At 46.0% G+C, this 24649-nt stretch overlaps 1 protein-coding gene across 6 annotated transcripts in view; it reads right to left on the bottom strand.

The window, feature by feature from the left end:
- Nucleotides 1-24649, bottom strand: part of PPEF1 (protein phosphatase with EF-hand domain 1) — a 106260-nt gene that overhangs the window by 10900 nt on the left and 70711 nt on the right. For all 6 annotated transcript variants that reach the window (XM_029603345.1, XM_029603344.1, XM_029603342.1 and 3 more), the window contains exons 9-15: nt 23015-23051; nt 19586-19735; nt 19073-19237; nt 14751-14936; nt 6175-6317; nt 3391-3497; nt 349-512 (exon numbers count right to left, since the gene is read on the bottom strand). In XM_029603345.1, the coding sequence (XP_029459205.1) occupies nt 349-512; nt 3391-3497; nt 6175-6317; nt 14751-14936; nt 19073-19237; nt 19586-19735; nt 23015-23051 (952 nt within the window). The remainder of the gene's footprint in view (nt 1-348; nt 513-3390; nt 3498-6174; nt 6318-14750; nt 14937-19072; nt 19238-19585; nt 19736-23014; nt 23052-24649) is intronic.

Below are 24649 nucleotides of genomic sequence, written 5' to 3'. Positions count from 1 at the left end.
AGAACTCAAACAGCAAAAACTGATAAATATTTCAAAGTGCTCCCATATAGTATTACAATATAACAAACTTCATATTCCACTCATGCCTTTGTGCTCTCTGAATACTGAATCTGATCCATACTCCCCCAGTTTCATTAAACTTTATCAATCTATATTTGCACTCAAGGTGTACACTAAAATCTAGTTTTACCCCACATGCAGTCATGGGAAGTAATTGCTCCTGGTTCTCTTCTTCTGTTTACCTCTAACCTGTACGCCCTTGCCCATCCACCCCGGCACTAAGGTATATTTATCAGTGGAGAGCCACCCACCTTATTTTTAGCTGTTTATTTACTTATTTGTTCTTACTTGTTTTATGGGTTGTTCCATTTTCAGGTCTTCAAAGCAGGAGAGATATTCGACGCTCCCGTCAGAGGCGAGCCGTACCAGGCGGGAGCGCAACGTCCTCCAGGGGAGATCCAGGTGCAGAACGGATTCCACCGCCACGGCCCACTCAGCACAGGAAATTCGCCCTGGAAGGTAGACGGCTGTGCGATTACAGACCCTGCGGGACACGAACCCCATCCTGTGCTGCACTTTCTAACTTATCATCACTTTCGGGCCGATACAGTAAAAATCGCAGGAGAGCGGGCGAGCGCACAGGCCATTCTCTTGTGTGCGCGATTCAGTAAATTATTTTATTTAAATAAAAAAGAGGCGCTAGGGACTAGCGCTAGTGCGTCCCTAGCGCCTCTTCTTGGACAGGAGCGGCGGCTGTCAGCATGTTTGACAGCCGACGCTCAATTTTGCCGGCGTCGGTTCTCAAACCTGCTGTCAGCCACGGGTTCGGAACCTGGTTGCCGGCAAAATTGAGCGTCCGGTTTTCAACCCGCGAGCCCATTTCAAATTTTTTTTTAAAATTTTTAACTATTTGTAACTTTTGGGACCTCCGACATAATATTGCCATTATATTAAGTCGGAGGATGTACAGAAAAGCAGTTTTTACTGCTTTTCTGTACACTTTCCCGGTGCCGAGAAAAATTAACGCCTACCTTTGGGCAGGCGCTAATTTCTGAAAGTAGTACGTGCGGCTTGGCTGCACATTTTACTTTCTGAATTGCGTGGGAATAACTAATAGGGCCATCAACATGCATTTGCATGTTGCGGGCGCTATTAGTTTCAGGGGGGTTGGACGTGCATTTTCGGCGCGCTATTACCCCTTACTGAATAAGGGGTAAAGCTAGCTCATCGAAAACGCGTGTCTGGTGGAGTGCACTGTACTGTATCGGCCTGTTAGACACTTAGTGCCTCGGCAGATGCACACAGGGAGAGTCATTTTCAAGGGCATTTAAAAGAGTGCTTTACCCCTTTGGAAAACAGTCCGGCCGATATGTGGGTAAACCTACACACAGGCGTCCTCCTTACTGGACCAGAGCAGAGGTGCTCCCGGGGGTGGAGTTGGGGAGAGGTCTGGACTTAGGCGCACACCTTTGGGCTCTCAAAATCTTTGGGTCCATTTTCAGGGAAATTGAGTGATCGCCGCGTGTAATTGTGTCCGGGTGAATTTGAAGGGAATTCTTTTCAAAGCTGTCCTGTGCAAGGAATTTCACTTTGAAAACTGGTGTAGCTTGCACATGGTTTTGTTGGCTAATTTATGCGTGATGTACAAAATTACCTTCAGAAGATGCAATATTTATTCCCTTTACCCTGCAAAAAATTTCCTCCAGAAAATAAATGCAAGCCAAGTACAAGTAATACCAATCAGGTGACTTGAATACTGAAACAAGCTGAGCATAGTCACACTGTACCCCACGTGTACCACACCTTGCAGCAGGGGGGTGGGCGGGGGGAGGGGTGTCACCAGATTTTGGTGTCTGGGATCCACCTCCAGGTCTGTGTTCCAGGCTCTCCAAGATATTTAAAGCAACCTGGATCTTACTTCAAATATATGCAAATATAGCTTACGAATGTTCATCATGGATATCCTGAAAACCCGATGGCACTGAGGGTCGCGAGGATCAGCGTTCAGAAAGCTGCAGGCCTCCGGTGCAGTGCTTTTTCAATCCCAGTTCTCAACCAGCCAGTCTGGTTTTCGGAGTAGCGCAATGAATGTGCAAGAGATAGATTTGCATCCATTGTACGCAGAGGTATCTTGAGGGCAGTCATCGTGCTTATCCTGAAAACCCGATCCAGTGGGTCCTGAGGACTGGGGTTAAGAACCTCTGCTTTAGAAACTGGTTCCGGCAGGGCGCACTGTTGGAAGTTACCTGCTGTTCTCTCTACAGCAAGGGCCTGATTCACCAAGTCTGGTCTTTCCTCATCGGCACAGAACCAGATGTGAGCCTTGCTGAATCAGGCCCCAAGTCGCTACTGCAGAAGCGGGATGCCGGTAACACCGGGGCTTATGCAGCTTTCTTGATTTACCGGCCTTCTCCAGTTCTCGTCCTCTTCCACCCCCCCACACCCCCTATCAAATCCAAGCTATTTCAAGGGCACGGGAAGGCACTCGGCAGTGCCTTCTGCTAGGTGAGGTGTTTGGACATTTAAGCATTCTGTGATGGGTCTCAGGTTTGGTGTTGTACAGAGCGGAAAACTGTACGGTTAAGGAAATCTGCAGTCCTTCCAAAGGTGATTATGCAGCAATGAAACAGCACACATTGTCCTTATGGTGTAAACAGGGTCACAGCATAAAGTGCCACTGAATCTTCTGTGTGGAATTAAAGCAACGGTACCTCCTGGAGATTATCCAAAAATGTCTTTTTTTTTTTTTTTTTTATCTTCCTCAGAAATTGTTTTCTTTCATTTTTAATTCATTTTCTTTCCCTGCCTGGGTCTGGCACGCCTCTGCCCGCTGTATCTACGTTATCCCTAGATCTCTTTCCTCACCCTTCCTCATTAGCTTAGTAGGGAGAGACAGAAGGAAGAGGCGTGGCTGCAAACAGCAAAAATCAAAGAGATATCCTGTGGCCATCTTTCCGCCGGATCTTCAAATATTATTTGAAAAAGAACTGCATGACTGATTTTCAGAACTGTGGGCGTGGCAGAATTAGCTGGGATCACTTAGCCAGCGACCTCAGAAAGCACTACAGGTCCCACTCAGCTTTCAGCCACAGAGTGCCTGAGTGAGCGGGGTGCTAATGCTGCTTCAAAGCAACAGCAAGGGAGGGAGGGAGGGAGGGAGGGAGGATGAAGAGAGAAGAAAGTTTATGGCAATTCCAGCCCTTGAGGAACTGCTTGTTTTCATGACATCTAGCGTCAGGGTACAGGTGCGTGACATTTGATAAGTGACTTTGGTTGCTTGGCCTGCCCCAGTGGTGAGGAAAAACCGGGGGGAGGCCTGTTTGCGGCCCCAGAGGACCGGAGCCGCCTGGTTCACCCGGGCAGCGGTGGACGACGGCGCAACGTTAGTACCTGTCTGCTTCTGGTCGTACTTCCTGAAAGCCGCCAGGAGTTCGGATCTGTGCGCGTAGAGCTTCTCTCGCAGCGACCTCAAGGCAGATTCTTCGGCCACGCTTACTCTGCGGACAAAAAAGTAAACACAAAAGCCCCGTCCTCGTGTGAACGCTCAGAAGGACCCAGTTCTCTTTTCCTGCTCCCTACGGATTTCAGCTCCTTATTCGCTGGGAACCGGACTCCCTCGTAATTATTTTGGAATATAACTAGACAGCTCAACTTTCTTCAGGAACAGCAAAATAAGAACAAGAGAAGCCAATATTCAAAGGCATTTAGCCATTTGACTCACAAGTTATCCGGCTAAATGCAGAGTTTTCAATATCCTCTGCACTTATCCTGGCTAAAAATTAGTCAAATATGTAAAAGGCATTATGGGGGCTTTATGGGAGAGGGCGGGGGGAGGTTAGCCAAGAAACGTATCCAGCCAACAACCAGGTTAGGAATTAGCCTAGTGGGTTTATGGACTCTCTCCATCCGTGCCCTGGAATGGGATCTAACGTTACCTGGGAAGGTTTCAGAGGAAGTCTGACAGCCACGCCTCGCCGATAGCTTTACACTTCCAGTGCCGCTATCAAAGCAACGAGGGAAGCGGCCGGGATCGCCGCGTGCTCACGATTCTGGCACAGACACGGGTTAGGAAAGGTACTAAGGTATGCAGGGGGGGGGGGGGTAGTGTAGGGGGACGGGGAAGGGAGAGCTTTGAATAAACAGTTCGCCTGATCAGGGAGGATTAGGGGGGGGGGAGTGGTGGAGGGAGCCTGGTGCCGACCCATCACATTTCACTTCTAATAAATACTTGGAGGGGGTTTGAGGGGCTGGAGGAGGGGGAGGGGATCAGCCAGGCAGGGCAATTTTTAAAAACTGGGGGGGGGGGGGGGGGGGGGTGTGGAATCGGGCTCCCATGCCTGCACTGCATGTTATGTTTTTAAAAGGCCACCGCCAGGTAACCAGCTACATTAATTTAAAAGCTATCCAGCTAAAGTCAGCCAATAACTTTAATCAGAGATCTTCAGTGAGACGTTTATCCCACTGAACATCTGGACAACTTGTCCAGCTACCTTTAAAGGGATAAGTTATCCGTTTTTCAGGTTTTTGAATATTGGCCTCAGAAATGTTTAATTCTATCTGTATTTGAAAGAAAGAGTGAGGAGTGACAACAGCCTGAAGAACTAGGATAATATTTTCTAAGCATCTCTTCAAAGGCACAAATGATGCAATTTTTAAAAAGCCATTGAGCAGTTAAGATATCTGGTTATTTTTAGCCGGCTAGGTTGTGATTGAATATTATCCTAAAACATCTCAGCTGGACAAAATGTTCCTTGCTATCTAGCTGCCCAGCGGCTTTGAAAAAAAAGATACCCACCTTTCCTTCCCACCCAATCAGCAACTACCAATCCCCCATCCCTCCTGCCCGATCTTATCTAAAACGTTAACCCCCTCCCCCACCAGTGGTACAACATGAAACTAGGACACATGCCCCTCCCCCACACACACTTTTGAACTTTCAATCCCCTCCCCCTCCATGATCTCCATGTCCAAACCTCCAGACGCCCATCTCACCCATGGTCCCTCCAGAATCAGCACTTATGATTCCTGGGAGTCCCCTCCCTACCAGCAGGAGAGAGGCAAGAAGCTCTCTTGCTGGCACCCGTGGCTCGCGGCTGAACTGCACCACCATATTCACTGCGGAATGCCACTCAGCCCTGGGCAATTTCTAAACGAGGCGGGAACTAAATGGGCAGCTCTTTGGATTATCTCATCCAGCTAAAACCCTTTCAGAGTTGTCCTCAAAACAGGGGCAAGCCCACAACACCATAAGTAGAGACTAGATTGCTCATGCCCTCAGTATAGTGAGTAATATAAAAAATTATTCAGCAATGGACGTCTAGAATTCATGAGCTGGTCTAGGATAAACGGGTGCTTCAGGGTCTTAGAAGAATAAACCACAATCTACTTATCTGAAAAAAGTAAGTGTTTTATTCAGGGACAAGAACAATATCATGGTGAAAGTTTAATGCATGAAAGAAGATAACTCTAGTTAATTAGAGCATGGAAATTCTGAATCAATTGAGAAGACTGCCCACCTTGAATTAAACACATCTGATGCTTGGTTGCCTCAAACCAAGATAACAAAATAGGGGAATTTTTCATGGAGTTGTGTGCCATTTACATAGGTAAAAATAGCATTAATCCAGGTGAATCAGCCATATGTGGGGAAGGATTTTTAGCTTCCTCTGAGTACATCTATACTTTCATAACTCGCAGTTTTCTGGCAGCACAATAAGAGGCATGCGAGGGGGCGTTTCAGGGGCTTGTAATCTGCACTCGTGCATTTAACTTTTCAAAAACTCTGCAGACTATGGGCATGCTGCAAACGTGCCTAACTTATCCCCACCATTTTAAAATAGGTAAAGGCCCATGCATATGTCTGGCCGTACAGCAACTGGAAAACCAAACCCAAGGTGCACCGATCCCTTGTATTTTAAAATTGGCTTATTTTGTGTGGGTTTAAAGGCATGTGTGCGTGCCTTTGCCGTTAGGCGCCCTACAAAAAATGTACCCTGAAATGTAAAATGACCTATAGCTGCTAGCTGGTATGTGTCAGAGATATTAGACCCTGAAAATAATTATTTCAGCAGCCACTTTGCAAAAAGGATCTCCTACTTTTCCATTTCATGCCAGGCTGTGGAGGGTGGCCATGTCAGCCTTTTTCAGTGGTCCCATCACGGCGCTGTTTCTCACCTCTGATGGAGAGTAAGTTTGCGCGTGCTTTTACTGACTTGGTACTGGACAAATCGAGGCACCAGGTCCGGCCTCAGTTTAAGGTAAGCACCTCGGTTGCTGCCCTCTTCGTAGTAGTTAGAGGCAGAAAAAATAGTAACAACCTAATAACGGAAAAGAAACATTGCTCTGAGCCAGGATGAAATGCAGCCCAGGGCACTGCAGAAAATAATGGAACCAAACCATCAACACCATCCACCAACGGGGAGCAATGGCTGCCTCTACTGGCACCATCTAATGAAAACCCGGTAACCCACAATCAAGAACCAATTCATCAGCCTTTCTCATTCTGAAAAAAACAGCAATGAAGAGGACATTTTCATAGTGGCTGACAAAAAAAGGAGACATTCCCAGGTCCACTTTTCCATTTTTTCATGCAAATGAAATTTATTTTTAAAAACTGGGGTTGGTTTGATACCTTTCTTATCATTATTATTATTGCTAGGATTTATTTCTCATTTTCCTCTAAGGCATCATACAATAAGCTATTTTTGGCGACATGACAGGAAAGGACATACAAGAATTGTATGGTAGAGCAGCTGGGGAGGGCATGAAGGAAGGAGCAGGGAGAGGCTGCTGAGAAATATCTGAGGAGTGAGCCAGGACAGGGGCTGGGAAAATGGATGCATAAGAAGATGGAATGACTGGGAGAGCAGAGAATGGGAAAAGGGGAGGAACACAGAAGTAGGGCAGCTGGAAGAGTGCCAGCACAGCTCGGAAACGTTTCCCAAATAATTCTTGGGATTTACTCACATCTTTACTCGGGAAGTAAATTCACCCAAATTTAGGACATAGAAAAACGTATGGCTACTGGTTATTTTTTATTCTAGATTAAAATACATGGCTTAGAGACCTGACCTATCTCAGACAACAAGAATAAAACCGCCTTTGTGCAGATTTTTAAGCCAAATGCTGCTCAGTATTGCATTATAGTATGTGTGACCCTTATTATCCCTTTCCTGATATCTAAAGTCACTTTTGTGGCATCAACATCAGGAAGTTGGATGAAAGAAACGATCTGAATTTGCTCCCAGCAATAATATTTATTTGTATAATTATTTTTTTCTTATACGCTTTTGATATTTCCCTAAAGGTAGGCCCAAGGCGGATTATGGAAAGTAACAAGACATGGAGTACATAAGCAATGGATGCATGCAGATATGAGATACAGATATGAGGTAGGATGCATTAGGCAGGAATCAGGACGTGGGTGCACTGGGTATAAATTGAACAGAGAGCTAAAGAGTAAGTTAAACACCAGCAGTGTGAGTGATATTAGAATGGAGGTAAGCCGGAGGTCAAAATAACAGGCCAGCCCAATGCCAGGACTCTGCTTCCTGAGCTGGTCAGGGCAAGTGATGCTTCAGAGGCAGTGGAGGGAGTTCCAGCATTCACACAACAGCAACACCTCATGACCAGACCTAGCAACCAGAATTTCCGGGTTCCAGAAGGAGCCTGGCTCCTGGCTGAGGACTGACACTGCAATGATGATGACAGGACTTGGTAAGTTGGGAGGAGATATAAAATAGGTGAGGGAGGGAATCCCCAGCTGGTTGCAGATGAAGGCTCATGACTTCAGGTTTCAACCCCGGTTCCAGCTGGGCTGGGGCTAGGGCAGGAGCAAACTGCGGGATCAATAAAAGTCAATATAACTTGCCCTTGCCACCTGGTCTTGTTCAAATATGGCCAAAAACACTTAAACAGCACTGCTCCATGGGAATCGATAGAGAAAAGGGGACAAGAAAAAGCTTTATTTGATGGTTTAAAAAGTACTTTCTTATTTATATTGAGCTAAGAGATAATGTTCTCATCTCCTGTGTACACTTTGCCATGCTCTCTCTCTAACGCATGGCATTACTGCACATTTAGAAGACCTGTTCCCTTCACAAGCAATATATGTTATAGGTGGACAAGGGTAAACCTGGGGCATCAAGCTGAGCTGGCACTAAATGAAATGGGAGTGGCCTGAGGGGCACACTGCCCTCCTTTCTGTATATTCTTCGTACCCCACCCCCCCAGACACATGTGCTCCCTGCCCAAGCTGGCCAATATTACCCAAAGTTGCCCAGTAGGACAAGACAGGACAGGAGCCAGGCAAGCAGGAGGCTACCTTCCACAACCTTTCCCAGTGGCACCATTCTCCCTAGTGATGGTTCTGTAACACCTTGTATTTTTTTCACAACAAATAATTAATTCTCCACTTCACCACTTCTAGGATACCAGGGCCTGATATTTGGAAACTGTAGAAAACAGAACAAACTCTCCAAGGGGGTCGTAGGACTGGGAGAAAAGTTGCCATCTGGGAAGCCATCCTCAGCCTGACCTCACACTGAAGAAGTGAATTATTTCATAGCAGCATTGTCCACAGATACCTCTTGTGTCTCGTGTACAAGACAGGCTTGGCCAATGTACAAGGAGAATACAGACAATCCGGTAATTCAGAAGTGAATTAATCTGGACTCAGAGATCTAACCAATGGTATCCTCTTGAAGGAGCCACTATAACCCTACATTGTATCATAGAAAGATCTCCAAGGTAAGACCACAGAAACTCCTACAATGGTGATAAAATAAGAGAATCTCTCAAAAAGCCACACACATGGACATCAAACGTAAATCCATTTAACGTAGTCTGAGCTAGCAGAAAGTTAGATCACCAATCCATCAGCCAGCAGAAAGCGGATGAGGACAAACTTTTATTTTGAGGGCATTTTTTATTAAAGAAACAAACAACCCAATTTTTCAATAGTTTGTGTAAGTGTGAATGGCTTGATGGAGGGGGTTAGGATTTCAACTGTGGTGGGTCACGGAAAGTATGGGGATTTAAAGAGGCAGAGCCACAGAAGTAGGAGGGATAGATATGCATGTCTGGCTTATCCACATATTGACAGAGGTAGTAGTGCGGGACGGGTTCCAGTAAGTTTGGCTATAATTTGCATATATTAATGCACAGTCGGCAAGGATAAAAGATGTTGAGGTGTTGGCACTTTTGAGCAGCATAAGTTGGATGTGCTTTATGTTACTGAATCCTGGCATAAGGATTCAGATACAGTTATTTTAAAGAATTTATGCTCCCCTGGGTATGTTTTCTTTGGTAGGAGTCGGGTGTTCGGGGGGGGGGGGGGGGGTTGTTTTAGTGATTCTTAGGGAGAGTATTAGGTATGACTTAGTGGAATTAGAATATCCCCCCAGAGTGTGAGGGGAGTTTAGTTAAGAACCGGTTAGGAATCTTCTGATTATTATATATCCCTCTGAGGGCGTCAGTTGTGGTAATGCAGGCCATAATGGCGATGATTACTACTCTAAATTTGAGATTCAAAAAGTTAATTGTTTCAGGGGATTTTAATTTGCATTTTGAATGTGGCTCACTTTCAATGGTGCGGTCCTTTAAGGGCCATTTGGGAGCAGCTGGCTTAGATCAGCTGATCACCGGTGCTACTCCCAGTGCAGGGCAAACCTTAGATTTGGTATTAATTTCAGAAGAATGGAGGTCAAAGGTTATGGTTGCTGTGGAAGCCGTTATGGAGATTCCTTAGTCTGACCATTCCCTGATTTTGCTTCAGATATGCTTGGGGAAGCAGATAAAATAAAATTATACTAGTTCATTTAAAATCCAGGATGCAACGGATGATGACAGGATGTTATCTAAACAGAATGATAATGATATTTTGAAAGAGTATAGAGTATTATAGGAAACTAGGAAAAGAAACTATTATACTGATAATTTTAGTGAGGCTTTAAATAAGCCCTTGGAATTGTTTTCGGTGGTGAAAGATCTGATATCGCCACCAAAAGAAATAAAGTTTGAGGGAGCTAGACCAACAAGTGATATGTTGGCCAAGCATTTCCAGGAAAAACTGAGAAGGATAAGAGCACAGGTGGAAGGTTTTACAGCTTGGTGCAGAAAGCAGGAAGCCCAGGTTATATTCAGTTTATCGTGGGGGACTTCTGTTAAGCCTTTTTTGAAAAAGCTTCATTAGTTGCTAATTAGTCCCAGACTATGGTTTAAATAGCTACGATTTACAGAATGGTTTATGAGTCGCCGCCTAACTTAAGAAATAAGATTTCCACTTATGTGCCAATAGTAAAGATTTAAAAAAAATCACTAAAAACACATCTGTTTAAAGAAGCATTCAAAGCTATAGAATAAGAGGCAAGATATTCCTCTTCTACTATTCTTCTTTAGTAGATTTAACTACTTTTATTTTCTATCTGTTTTGTTTTTAGTAAAGTAAATATTAACTAAAATATACAAAAGTTGTTTTTTTATATTAATATTGATTGATTATCAGTGTATTTTTATTCAGACTTTATTATTTTATTTATTTCACTGTTATTACTATCTTAAGTTCTTAGTTTATTTTAACTTTTATTATTTCATTTTATTTTGTTATTTTGATATTTTTTAAATAATTGTAAACTATTTTGTTCAAATTTATTTGCTTTAACGGTGTATAAAAAGTTTTAAATAAAATAAATGAGAATTGCGATCCTCAAGTCAGGGGCTTCTAGCAGTTCTGTCAGTATCAGAATATCGGATGCATAAAACAAGAGCCAGGGAGTTTTCTATTGTTGGATTGGGCATGTGGAATAGTCTACCAGTGGCAATCAGGGGTGACTCTGAGTACTTGAAATTCAGAAAATTATTGAAAGCAGAACTATTTTATATAGCTTTTCCAGAGAATGATTTAGATGTGTAGAGGCAGCCAAAGGTGAGGATGCGCTGGTGTTTTGTTGCAGTTTTAATTGTGCTGTTTACATATTTTATGTTAATCCGCATTTGAATATTTTAGATTACGCAGAATATAAATGATTGTTAAATAAATATATAAATGCATGCATAAATGGACCCATGGAGATTTATGCCGTCCAGTTAAAAATACCACATATTTCTACCCCCCCCCCAAAAAAAAAAGCATGAATGTTTCAGTGCACACGCATATTTGTAATGCAGAAAAACGTGACTTTCTCTACCCATTTTCTAAAAGTACATGCACATGTTTTATGCATGTAATAATTGTAACATGTTCGCATAAAAAAACATGCATTATACGCAGAGGAATGTATTTCATAAAGCATGCACTTATTCTGCTTCTGAAAATAATTATGTGCATATTTTGAACCCCTAGTATGCTGACACCTCCACTAGTTCCCCCAGACCATTCCCCCACACCTAACCTAGACCTAACACCCAAAAACTGCAGACAAAATACAAGTGCAATTTTACTTCATGACTTAATTACCAGGTGTAAAAGTGTGCAGACAAGTTTGGTAATGTATGTGCGTCTACCACTTAGCCAATTTGTACAAGAACTTCTGAATCCTGCCCTAAAACACCACTAAACCACCCCTTATACTCCCTGCTAACATTTACACAAAACACCAAATTATGCACGTATTCACCATCGCTCCGATTTTAAAAGGGCCCCACGCTTAAAAAATGGGGGTTACGCGCGTGGCCGGGCCTCGCGCGCGCTGCAGGCATTTTAGAACGGACCCTCATTACGCGCCAAAGTGCTGGGCCCTGCGAAAGGGGTGGGCCTGGACAGCGCCATTAGCCGCTGTCCCAGGGAAGTGCATGCTGGCAGCCGGCCGGTGCACGGAGATGACTTCTGCTCCCGGGAAGCAGTAAGTATTAAAATAAAAAAATTAGGGATAGGTAGGGTTAGGTTAGGGGTTGGGGGAGGCAAGGGAAAGAGGTGGGAAGAGGTAGGAAGGATAGGATTAGGATTAGGGATAGGATTAGGCATGTTATAAAATTGGTGCATTCATGTGCACACACCAGGAACCACACGTGCTCCTTTTTGAATCAACCCCAATGTTTGCAAAATAGCATACACACGTGCACACACTACTTACATGCATAGATGCCAAATTCTACATCCAGAAACCCAGCATACTTTGAAAATCAGGCCCAAAAGGGTTATCGTCATTTTAGCTCAATTTGTGGTGTTAGTTCCTTTGTTAATTATTTTGTTTTGTGATGTGTTTGTATAGGAAAATCTGAGTGTGGATTTATAAATGGAAAAGTCACCTGAGAAGTCGTGAGTGAAATATGTATGCAGCTGGTTGTACGCTAGAGATAGGGCAGCATGTAATCTCATGTCATGAGTGAGTCATGCTTGCTAATGTAGCTCAGCAGTATGAAAACACCATATATTGTTCCTCATAGCCCCGCAGTTCTGGGAACACATGGTTTGTGGGAGGACTGGAGAGTGATAATGGAGCATTTATGGTAGTTCCTCTGCTTCCTACGTGCTCCAAATATATTTTTTAGGTTGTGACTAATATTTTCTGATTTTGCTGAATATCTGTTTTACTTATCGCAGTTGTTATTTGATTACATTTTATCACTGTCTGCCCTTCAGAAGCCAAAAAGATTTGGGGTGAATAGATTATTGTGATTTGTTTTTTTCAAAAACTTCATGCTATGGGCTAGACACATCAATAGGTTCCTCTATGTTGTTTAGTGCATCTGACACTGCATGTACTGGACTGGATTCCAACAGGGCGTAATTTCTAGGGGAACAGGCTGGAATTCAGTTCCACCATTTCTTTTCAGATTTAATATGCATGGCTGCAGGGATGTTCTGCTCTAGCCCCTTCCATCTATAGAGCCTGCTGGGTAAAAGAGGGGAGGGGCTGAACCTGGAACAGACTGAGAAGAGATCCAGCTCCTCTCCTGTTCTGTAGGGGAACAGAAGGGCCGCGGACGATGCCGACGCAGGCACTGTAGGGTAAAGAACAGAACAAGAAAAGGTCAAATTAGCACAAGTTTGAACCTTGCTTGCATTAGTGCCAACGGTCAAGCCTTCAGCCCTAGCCTCGATGAACGGCACTGCTGCTCTCAAGTTTCAAACTTGGGCTGAGTTAATTCAGCCCCTTCTTGTGTGTTACCTAGGGCTTAACCCAGCGTTCTGCCACCTTTTTTTCCAGGACCCAAAGAAGCAGAGTACAGTTGGCAGTGTAAATCGGTTCTGGCCCCTCCAAGGACACAGAGTAGAGATGGTGGTGGTGGCACAGATCATTTCTGGCCCTCCAGCCCCTGGAGGAAGGAGAGTAGAGTATGTTGGAGCTGCTTATGCGGCGATGGGGGATAGCCACATGGCCTTGATTTCTGTGCTATTTCCCAGCATAATAAAGGAGGCCCTGAGGGAGAGCAGCCAAGGCTGAAGACATATGGGGTGAATGCCTGTCGGCTGCTGCTGGTCTGCTGGTTTACTGACCCCAGGTCTGCATAGTATACTGGTGTCCTGGACCCCATCGTCTCTGCCCCTGGTGATCACACTGGGGGAATGGGGAAGGGGTAAGAATGAGGCAATGTGGGAGGGAGGAGTTAGTGATAGAAAGGGAGGGAGAGTGGGGGCAGGAAAGAGTGAGCGAGGGGATACAGGGGGAAGAAAACAGTGAGCAAACAGATTGGAGGGGCTGTGGGATATGTGGAAGAGATGGAGGAAGAGCGAATTAGGGAACTGGAGGGAGGGGGTGAGCGAGGTGATCAATCTGTGAGTGCGGCAATTGGAGGGTCAGAGAAAGTGAGTGAGGGGAGGGGCTAGAAGGGGATGAGCTCCTGGAGAGGGTCATTTTCCAGGGGAGAGAGGGACTCAAGGCTTACCAGGAATTGAAGGCCATAGGACCATTAGGGGATTCATGGGAGGGGGATCCCTAGGTCAGAGAGGAGGAGGAGGTTAGAGCGAAGGGTCCCCATGCTCTAACCTCCTCCTCTTCTTCCCCCATCCCTAGCCCCCTGCAATGCTCAGCCCTCATCAAGTGAAGAATGGCTGGGGGCTGAACACTAATAGGGGGGCTGGGGATGGAGGATCAATAGGATAAGGAGGAGGAAGGGTGTGGAGAGTGTGTCCGCGAATGTGTGTACAGGGGAGAGAGGAAGTTTGCACCTCTCACCGGTCACACCTGCCCCTGCTCCCACCTCTCCCCGTTCCACTTCGTTTGTGTTTACAAAATAAGCCCTGGATTCCAGGCTCTTTCTTCCATGACCTTGAATATTCAACTGGGGGGGTGGGGTGGGGGGAGGCCAGGCTCCTGGCTGGGAGGACACAGGGTGGAAGGACCGCCATGTACTGCAGAATCCTAGTTGCTGTATGAGGAAACTGGATTATTGTATATGATCATGATTCTGTATCTACCAATTGTAATCCACATTGAAAGTAGCCAATAGAACTTGTGGAATATAATACATAAATAATAAATAAATAAATCGTTTGCAGGTTGTGACACCTTTCACTGGATCAAGATAAGGATTTTCCAAAAATGTTATTGGACAAGCTTGGGAGACCACCTTGGTCTGTTTTTCAGATGTCACCTGTTGCAAAGAAATTCTGTAGACAATTAGAAAAGAAAGAGGGCTAATTCAACCCATGCAGGTGTTCTGCAACAGTCAGGAGAACGTTCTCGCATGCTCCTGCATCCCTGATAACGAACGATTGCTGATAAACGGAAGGAAGGCAAGGGCCAGACCACACACACACACACACACAAAGGCGACAGTGCGCCGGTATAAGATTTTGTGGCTGTTACCTTTCCATCGTGGCACAGCTCGTACCCTTCGTGTTTGCACTCGTGTGAGCGGATGAGCATCTTCAGGTTGTACTTCTTCAGGAGCTTGGAGGTCACGTCCGGCCCAAAGTAGCAGCCGCCGCCCCGGAAGATGTTTGGCGAGCAGCCATTCTGCTTCCTGGGGTCGCTCCAAAGAATATTTATAACCTATGAACAGAAACACAACAGTGTTCACATTTTTTTTTTTTTTAACGAAACATCCTTACAGCAGGAAGGAAGGAAGGAAGACGCTTATCAGCATTCCCCCTCTCTGGGACGTCGCGGCACAAAGCCACATTTTAGTCTGATCGGCTTTTTATTTTTTTCAGTAGGCTCGCAAGGAGCAGGCTCCAGAGATTCCAAAGCACTTTTAGCACAGGTTCTTGCTGTTCATTTATAACAATTTAACGACGCAGGTAGCTCCTCCCTGAGAATTTAAAAAGGGCAGCGTGCACGTGATAAAGGCGCCCACATAGGCTGGGTGGGCGGCTGAGGCAGGGCAGGAGGGGTGGGGAGAGTGTAGAAGAGCGCACATAGGGGCCACTGCAATAAAGTGCATCTAGCCTACCGCACAGGTTTTCCACACTGTTGGACACATGGTTTGGATGTGCTAGACTAGCAAATAAGGAGATTAGCACCCAAAACGTGTGCCCAAACAAATGCGAGGCCGGTAGCGCTCATCACATCTAAATTCCATGAGGTTGAGGCTATTAGCTATTCCCCCTGCGATCCCCCCCCCCGGATGCAGAAAATCACTGGGTACCCATGCACACTTTTTAACGCGGCAAATTTAACTCCAGACCCGGAGGTGGCATAAAGTGAATCCGTGAATCAAGGGCTCATGAGAAATTTAAAAATACAGTCCTCTGTGGTTCCTCCTACTTAGTATCATTGTGACACTTAAATTTACTGCTTGCAATGTTGAAAATAAATGTATATTGGCTTGATTTAAAAAAAAAAAAAAAAGTTCTGGATGTACAATTTAGAAGCCCATAGCAAGGGGTGCTTCAGCAAATTTGGCCAGAAGTAGGATAAAAACGGACGCTCAAATTGAGCGCCTGTTGCAATTGTGGGCGCCTGACGCACAATTCTCCTCTACCGAGTGTTGCGCTGGTGGTGGACCTTGGCCTGAGGTGGGGTTGATGCAACCAATACGGCAAGCCCCACAGGTCCCCACCATCGAGAGGCAGAGCTGACTAGGAGACCGAGGCCAACTGGAACTTCGCCAATACCAGCCCTCGTTCCCCGCAGGTTGAGCCCTTGGGTGCCGGGGCCGGCTGGGCTTAGGCGGGCCTCCGTGTGATGACTCCCAGTAGATGAGATGCAAGGATTGCCGAGGCCCAGCAGAGGTATCAAGTGACCGGCATAGGTTCAGATGAGACAAAGTTCCAGAGACCCGGGCGCCAAAAGGAACAGGGCAGAGACAGAGGGCGCCCAGGTAGAAGGCCAAAGCCTAAGAGGCCAAGTCCAGGGAGATGTCGAAGGCAGGCTGGAGTCAGGGCAGGTGGCTGGGCAAGACAAGGTACAGAGTCCAACGGAGCAAGGGTCAAAGCCAGAGGGTCAGTCCAGAGCGTAGTCCAACGTAGCAAGCGTCAAAGCCAGAGGTCAATCCTGAGCGTGGTCCAACATAGCAAGGGTCAAAGCCAGAGGGTCAATCCTGAGCGTAGTCCAACGTAGCAAGCGTCAAAGCCAGAGGTCAATCCTGAGCGTGGTCCAACATAGTAAGGGTCAAATCCAGAGGGTCAATCCTGAGCATGGTCCAACGTAGCGAGGGTCAAAGCCAAAAGAGTCAGTCCATTGAGACAAGGAAGGAACCAAGTTACGGGTCAGGAATAGGAACCAAGAACGGAGTCAGGATCAGGAACCAAGAATGAAGTCAGGATCAGGAACCAGGAACAATGGGCAACGAGCACATGAACAAACATGGAGACCTGTTGCCAAGGCAAGGAACTAGAGGCAGGCCCTGTCTTATATACCAGGGCCCGATGATGTCATCATCCGGGGCCACGGGCTAGTTTCCCACCGCGGTCCCTTTAAAGGTACGAGAGGTGCATGCATGCGCGCCTATGCCAAGGCCCGCAGGAGGCTGGACGATGGCATCTCCCCGCGGGCCACGCAGGGAGTCCCGCCGGGAGCTAAGGAGGTCCGCAGAGGAGTCAGGAACAGCCGAGGAGGCAGCAGGTGCTAGGGGGCGTAGGCGGCTGCCCACAGCTGCAAGGGGTGAGTAGGCCCGGTCGCGGGCCTACCGCGGACGGGACATGCAACACCAAGTCCTTCTTTATGCAGGCCCTCATTTAAATACTGCATTGTTCCCCCAGGGGATGTGGCTGCGTGCGTGTTAGGAAAACGGGTGCTCAATACGAGTGCCCGTTTTCAACGTGTGTCTTATTGCCATCGGCCCCATACTTTGGAAAGCATGCCCCCTTCCCCTCTCCCGACCCACACATGCTCTGTGGAAGCCCCCGTCTATTTTTAGCACCGGGCAGAGGAGGGCAGCGTTCAGAAAGGCCCGTTTACCAGCGCAAAGGCCTTCAGAAATGGTGCTCTACATGGGAAGAGGCATCCAAAGGCATCTAGTCGGCTAAGCGAGGATGTAGCTGGCCTTTCAAAGCTTTTGAAAACTATCCATGGACATGGGGTGGGGTTGGAATCCCCAGCCAGCCGCTATCTGAGGGCTCTGCACTTACGCACGTAAGTCTGCTTGGAAAATTATCCCGTCTGGTCCTCGCGCGCACAATCACTCCTGCTGTTTGGTGTGCGTAGTTTGGCTGAGAGAACCGACGTACAAAAAGTATGCGCTGAATCCCAAACCCCCACCCAGACTCCACCCCCGGACCGTCTCTCCCCCTCTGTGCATACAGAAGCATAGGAGCCATCTTTTGAAAATGATTGGGAGCGCTGAATTAAAAAAACAAATTACTGGCCCCCCCCCCCCAAAAAAAGAAAATAAAAAAGCAGTGGTTGTGAAGGTGACTGGCCAGTCTGTATTTAAATGTTCAGAGAGGAGCAGATAATGCAGACATGAGAGAAACTCATGTGGCCCAAAACACAAGCTAGGGAAGCACTCAAAGTCCCACCAGTCATTCCTCTGACCAACCCCTTCTCATCCCCACCACTCTCTCTCTCAACCCCCTTTTTTCTCTCATGCCTCTCCTCCCATCTCTTCTTTCTCCTCTCCCTTCCTGCATGGCATGCTTTGCTTTTATATATGGGGACAGGGGATTTAATACCCCTCTACCTGCTCTAGTCCCTGCACACTCCCCCCCCCCCCCCCGGCCTGCTCTGTTTCCCGTTTCCCCCTCACCCCTCACCCCGTCCTTCTCCGCTCCCCTCCATCCCTCCACTCCCAGCAGGTTCCTCTTCACCCATCGCTCCTCACCCCTCCTCAGCAGGCCAGGCTTCCCTTCTTCACTGTGGCAGGCTCAGCTCAGCTCTCAATTTGTGATTCCCCCTTCCTCCGCAGGCTTGGATCATTTCCCTGCTCTGCACTTCCTGAGTTCCTTTTCTGAAACTGCCCCTGCCTCCACATCCCCCTGCAGCAATCCTCCCGGCATTCCCAGATTCCTGCAGAGACCCCTCTCACTCCTCCACTCGCGCGCCCCGAGTCCTGGCAGCTCATCGGTCAGCATTTCCCCAGCTCCAGGGCCACAGTCGCATGTGGTGCCTTCCTCCCCCAAGCTTGGAAACCCCAGAGATACAGTCACTGCCATCTCCTTTGAGATATTAACAGAGGAAGGTTATTTTTGTTATATGGGGACAAGGAGATAACAGTGTTCCTCACAATTCACCCTCAGTTTAAGCCCTGGCTGTAGTCCCTCTCAATATCAGAGCTGCCAAGGGGGGGGGGGGGGGGTGCAATTTTTAAGAGAGAGATTTTCAACCCATGGCATCAAATGCCATCACAACCTTCTCCCTCTGTTAAAATACTTTATCTACCTCAGTGACTGCAGGGCTGGAAGAAAAGGCAGATACCATCTGCCCCCTTCCCCCCCACAACCCACCCCTGCTGGCACAGAAATCTTCACCAAACTTAAACCTCTGCATCTATAAAAGGACACTTCTGAGTGTAAAATGCTGTAGATGCCTTCAAAGGTTACGCTCCCTATGATACAGACAGACACTGCTCTCTAAATCAAAGCCGACTCCTACGCTGACTTCTTGGTGTCTGCTCTTAAACAAACCTATGGTAAATCCTCCTTTTATGTTACACTCCAGTCAAGGCTAGGGCTGGCGCTGGAAGGAAACACAGAATTATTATTAGAAGAGTTGAAATGTTTTTGTATTGACTCCACTGAACACGGTACCTGCTTCCATTCCTCTTGTTCCACCGCCGTTAATTCGGGAATCGTATGAGGTATATGACGGCCTTGGGCCAGGTGGGACACCTTTGGTTTGCTCTCTTTCTTTTGCCCCAGGCTGCTGTGGCTGCTTTCTGTGCTCGGCCTTGGTGGTCTCATGGCAGATGTGAACTAGAAGGCAAACCCAATATCAGCGGGCAGACTTACTGGCTTACTTTGATCTTTGCGTGATGCAAAATATATAATCTGTACAGCAGAACACTCTGCATCCATGCTCCGGGTAATAACCTTGCTGCACTGACCTGCATTAATCATAATGTATGCCACGGCAGCTTCGACTAAATTCTAGGAAGCATTTTGCTTCAATTGCATGCAAAACTATCTCATGCATATTCATTAGGAATAGCCTTGAAATTCCGACCCGACCCGTGTGCAGCCTTCAAAGCCCAGAGGTTCCCCACCCCTGGTCGCAGGCAGGCGGCAGACTGAACGGCCTGGAGCCCCAGCCCCATTCTTCACCTTATTTCTTTTGATGTGTGTCAGAAAGTCCAGGTCCGTGGTGTCTGCGATCCCGCCATGCAAAACGAGAACTTTGCCGTCAATAATAGTGGCAAGCGGAAGCCAACTGTAGATGTCTTGCAAAAGCTGTAAAATCTTCCTCCCGTGGAACTGGAAAATAAAAGGCTTTATTATATCTGGCAAATAATTCACATAGTGGGGTTAAAAGATTGGCACGCTCTCTTGTGTTAATTAGACAAATGTCACTGTTTGGTATAAACATGACACGGCTAGACAAATGGAGTAGCACTAAGATGAAAGAAAGGCAGGAACAGCGGTGCAAATCAGATGAGACACTGAGAGATGTCAGAAAACTTGCAGCTTGTCACAAAATAAAAAAATCACATAACCAAAAGCACAAAACATACAATAATAATTTTATGTCTGAAGGGGGTGTGGGGAGAGGGGTAAGTTACTCGAAATTAAGTGAGCAGGTAATAGGATGTCACCAAAAGACCACTGAATTCTCTATTTACTACTCAGCAGGAGCTAGAAAGCGACCACAATAGCAGTTTTATTGCCCCGGCCCCCACGTCAGTCAGGTTATCAGTATCGTCTCCAACCGGTCTCTTCTAAAAGAGGCTGATAATGCAGGGACCGGGTGGAAGGAAATCTGCTGTTAAGGCTCCTTTGCTACTTTCAACCAATAGACACAAAGGAGCTACTCAAATGTTGATCATTCTCCTTCAAACAAATTTAGACTTAACTTAAAATATTGGCAAGATGAGCTCTGGACTTTACTAAAGTAAGAAGACAGGTTAAAAAAATTGATTAATCAGGTTTTATCTGCAGAAGTAAAAAACAAAATTAAAAAATATTGCCACATGCTGTATGAAGAAAAAGTCAGCATACGCTGTTGGGAGATGCATTGGTAGTAGTGGAGGGGCTGGTAGATGATTAAAGATCAACTTGCCAGAGTGATGACAACCGGAATACTTTATGATACCAGCTCTACATATATTTACATATATTTTCAATATGTAAAAATTGTCTGAAGGAGAATGACTAACATTTGAGTGGTTCCTCTTTTGTCTATTGGTTGATTTGCTTGGAACAGTGCTTGGCTTCTCTATTTGTCTTTCGTAGTCCTTTGCTGCTTTGACTGAAGGGGGTAGAGAGGGTAACATTCAGTCATTGGCTGGATTGCAAAGTTAGCCAGATAAACTAATCTGGGGATATTCAGTGGTGCCACCTCACTATTGAAAGCAGCCAGATATCTTATCTGGCCAACTTTAGGACTACTCTACAGCACGACCAGAATTAGGCAGCTAGCTTATCTGAGTTAGCCGGATCACTTAGACAGAAAGGAAAATTGATTCTTACCTGCTAATTTTCATTCCTGTAGTGCCACAGATCAGTCCAGACTCCTGGGTTTTGCCTCCCTACCAGCAGATGAAGACAAAGAAAGTTTCACTGACAGTGTACATAACCCAATGTGCCACCTGCAGTCCCTCAATATTGACCTGTACCCAAGCCAAGATGACAGCAACAACCATAAATTTCTAAGCAAGCTTCTAAGTAAACTCGCTCCCCTCCAACGAGCCGGAAGAAGGTGAAGTTGCCCAAAAAGACAATGGAAAATTTGTTTCCCAAATTTAACATAAGCAATCAGCACTGAAAACCTCCAACAACTCCGCACTATATTCAAAGCAACAGTACAAGCGGCAGACTCCCCCCCAGTAAATGGGCGGGTTTCAGGACTGATTTGTGGTATTATATGAACGAAAATAAAAGGTTACCAATTTTCTTTCTCTGTACATACCCAGATCAGTCCAGACTCCTGGGATGTACCTAAGCTCCCCTTAACTTGGGTGGGACGTGGAGAGTTCCACTCGTAGAACACTCTCATGGAAGCCGGAGCCCCAACATCCAACTGATAATGCCTAGCAAAAGTGGGCAACAACTTCCCAGTAGCCACCCAGCAAATTTCTTGTGGAGACACTTGATGTGCACCAGTAGGGGGACCCTATAGAAATGAAAGTCGACTCGATTGTTTCCTTCAGCCACCACACAATTGTAGCCTTAGATGACTTAGTTCCCTTCTCTGGACCACTCCACAGTACAAAGAGGTGATACGACCTACAAAGAGGGGATGCAATCTATGGAAATCCTAAGTGACCTTTAGATACGTCAATAATACATGCCTCCAATCTAAGAGCCTAAGCTCCCTCGCATGAGGTATAGAGGAATCCAAAGCCATAAAAGCTGGAAGATCTACTGTCTAACTAAGATGGAATGCTGAGACTACATCAGGCAGTAAAGAAGGCACCATGCATAAAGAAACCCATGAATCAGACGTCTGTAGGAAGGAATCTCAACATGACAGTATTTGGAGCTCCTAAATTCTCCTGGCTGAACAAATAGCAACCAAGAAAACTACTTTAAGAGTCAAATCTTTAACTGTAGCTCTCTTTAGTGGTTCAAACAGACCCTCACACAATCCTCTAAGGACTAGATTCAGATTCCAAGATGGACAAATGTTCCACACCTGAGGACACAAGTTCTTGGCTCCCTGAAGGAACCACAGAACATCAGGATGTGCGGACAGAGGATACCCTTGCACCTTACCCTGGAGACAACCCAATGTCACTATCTGGACAATCAGAGAGTTAAAGGCCAGTCCCTTTACCAGAAAACTTTCTGTAGAAAAGCCAAAATATGCAACACCGTAGCCTGAACAGAATGAGGTTTTGCCCCATCTACCATCTGCTGGAGGCAGAGAAATACTGAGGGGCTGCACGTGGCACACTCGGTTATGTACAATGTCAGTGAAACTTTCTCTGTCTCCATCTGCTGGCAGGGAGGCAAAACCCAGAACATCCCTATGTAATCTGACTAAATTTTAGACAGATAATAAGTTACCTGGATAAACTTTAGCAGGATAAGTGGGGGAATATTGAAAAGTCAGCATTTAATCAGAAAACTTGTGAGTTAGCCAGTTAAATTCCACTGAATATTGACCCCCAGGGAGTTTAGTGTTTGTGTGATCCTTGGATCTTCCTGTGTCCAATTACATACAAGCAATTACATCACTGCTCTGGTACATTACTTGGAATATCTCTGGACGGTGTCTGAAAGGGCACATTGATCAATAGTTTTTGGCATTAAGGATGATTTGTTGTACCGGTATCATTTTCAACTTTTCCCTGAAGCAGGCGTTTTTCGCCTAAACCTAGCTATGTCTGTGGACTTCAGTTTTATCATTGAACCAGTTCCTTTATTTTGTTCATTTTTATGACCATTAATGTGAGGGTGGAGGGGTGCTTTTGCATTTCTTTATTGCATTTATCATTGAATGGTTTATGTGCTTTTCAATTTTGTGACACGTTGTTCAAGCAGAGAGGAAAGTCGCTTTGGAAGGCAATCCCTGCACAGTAGTGCATCTCTTACCTTATACTTCTGCATTACTTCTTTTGTGAAGCCGTACCTGAAAAACCAAAGACAGCGTTACTCTCGCTCACGGCATGGAACAAACAATCAGAGCTTTCTGTTAAGCACAGCACCGCAGCAGGGAAAGTTACCTGCAATTCTAATATTCTAAATCGCAAAAAAAGCAACCCAGCATGGACAGGTGTGCATAGATAGGAGCGAGCATTCCTTACTAAAGCAGCAGCATTAGCAAATTCTTCCAAAATCTCTCCTGGGCCTGCTTTTCGGCTCTGTTGTTTCTGTTCAGGTCTCACTCGCAAGTCTCTTTCCTAATAATGTTTTATTTCTTTATACTGGCAGAGCACTTGGAAATCAACGCTGGACGCTTTCTAACAGGGTCAGGTCCTCCTGGTTTTCCCTCGGCCCCCTCTTTAGTTATCCCCGTCCCAGCTGTATCCCTGCTTTATCTGCGTCAGGGTGGTGCCAGGAATTTCTCCCTAGTCTTCTCAGCTATTCCCACTCAGATGAATTTAAGTAGGAAGAGCTTTCAAAAACTATAAATACTTCTCTGGAACATAACAATAATAAGAACTAAGACATGAAATCTTAATGATTTTATATTAACCGCTGATCTGAGTTATCTGCAACTTGTGTTGGCTTGTACTGCTGTTTGAAATTGAATAGCACTATAGATAAAGTGCTGTGCAAATGCACAATCATATCGCTTCTGATTTCTTAATGTGATATATATTTATTGCTGGTCAATTAATTTTTCTAATCTCACTGAGTTCCATATTCAGAAGCCATTTAGATGGCTAACTCAAAAGTTATCTGTCTAAATGGAAAATGTGGCATATTCAGCCACTTATCTGGCTAAATTAAAGCCAAATAAGTAATTATACATCTATAATTTAAGCCAGATTTTAAAAGGGGCATTTCAGGGGCATGCTTCTGAGCAGGCCTAAAGTTATTCAGCCTTATATGGCTGGATAGCTTGCTATTTAACTGGTTATTTATGCTGTAAATGTACGCTTCCAGCATTATTGTTAGGATTCTTGGGTTGAGATTGATGCAAGCTCCAGGGAAGGCCCCTGTAGGTCCTCACTGCTAGCTGGTGGAGTAGACAGTGCAGAGACAGGGCTGGAGCTTTGCCTATACCAGTCCCTTCCCCTCGGGTTGAGCACTCGGGGTCCGGAGGTCGGCAGGTCATAGGTGGCAATCTCTGAGGCGCGGGCAGAGGAGCAGTTCCGGTGGCTGATTGAGGTCGAGGCAGGCAGCAAGCAAGGATGGTCATGGCCCAGGCTGAGGTCAAGGCATGATCATGGTCCAGGCTGAGATTGAGATTGAGACAGGCGGCAAGCAAAGAGTAAATGAGGTACAGGCTAAGGTCGATTCCAAGAAATCAGTCCGAGGGCAGGCAGGCTAGGAAAGAGAGAGGTAGGGCTGGAGGACGTCAATAAGGCTGAATGAGGCTGAAGACACAGACAGGCTGGATGGTGAAGGCAAGGCTGCAGAGACAAACACAAGGCTGAAGACGGAGGCGGCAGCAACTCACACTCTCAATGAGAGTAAACCTGTTGCTGAGGAAGTGTAGCATTGCACAGCCGGGGTTTAAATTCCTGGCCGTGTGACATTATCTAGGGGCATCGGCAAGTG

This window comes from Rhinatrema bivittatum, chromosome 5 (genome assembly GCF_901001135.1).
Source record: "Rhinatrema bivittatum chromosome 5, aRhiBiv1.1, whole genome shotgun sequence".
Lineage (NCBI taxonomy): Eukaryota > Metazoa > Chordata > Amphibia > Gymnophiona > Rhinatrematidae > Rhinatrema > Rhinatrema bivittatum.
Note: the sequence above shows the minus strand (reverse complement) of the source record. Positions and strands in the feature narration are given on the sequence as shown.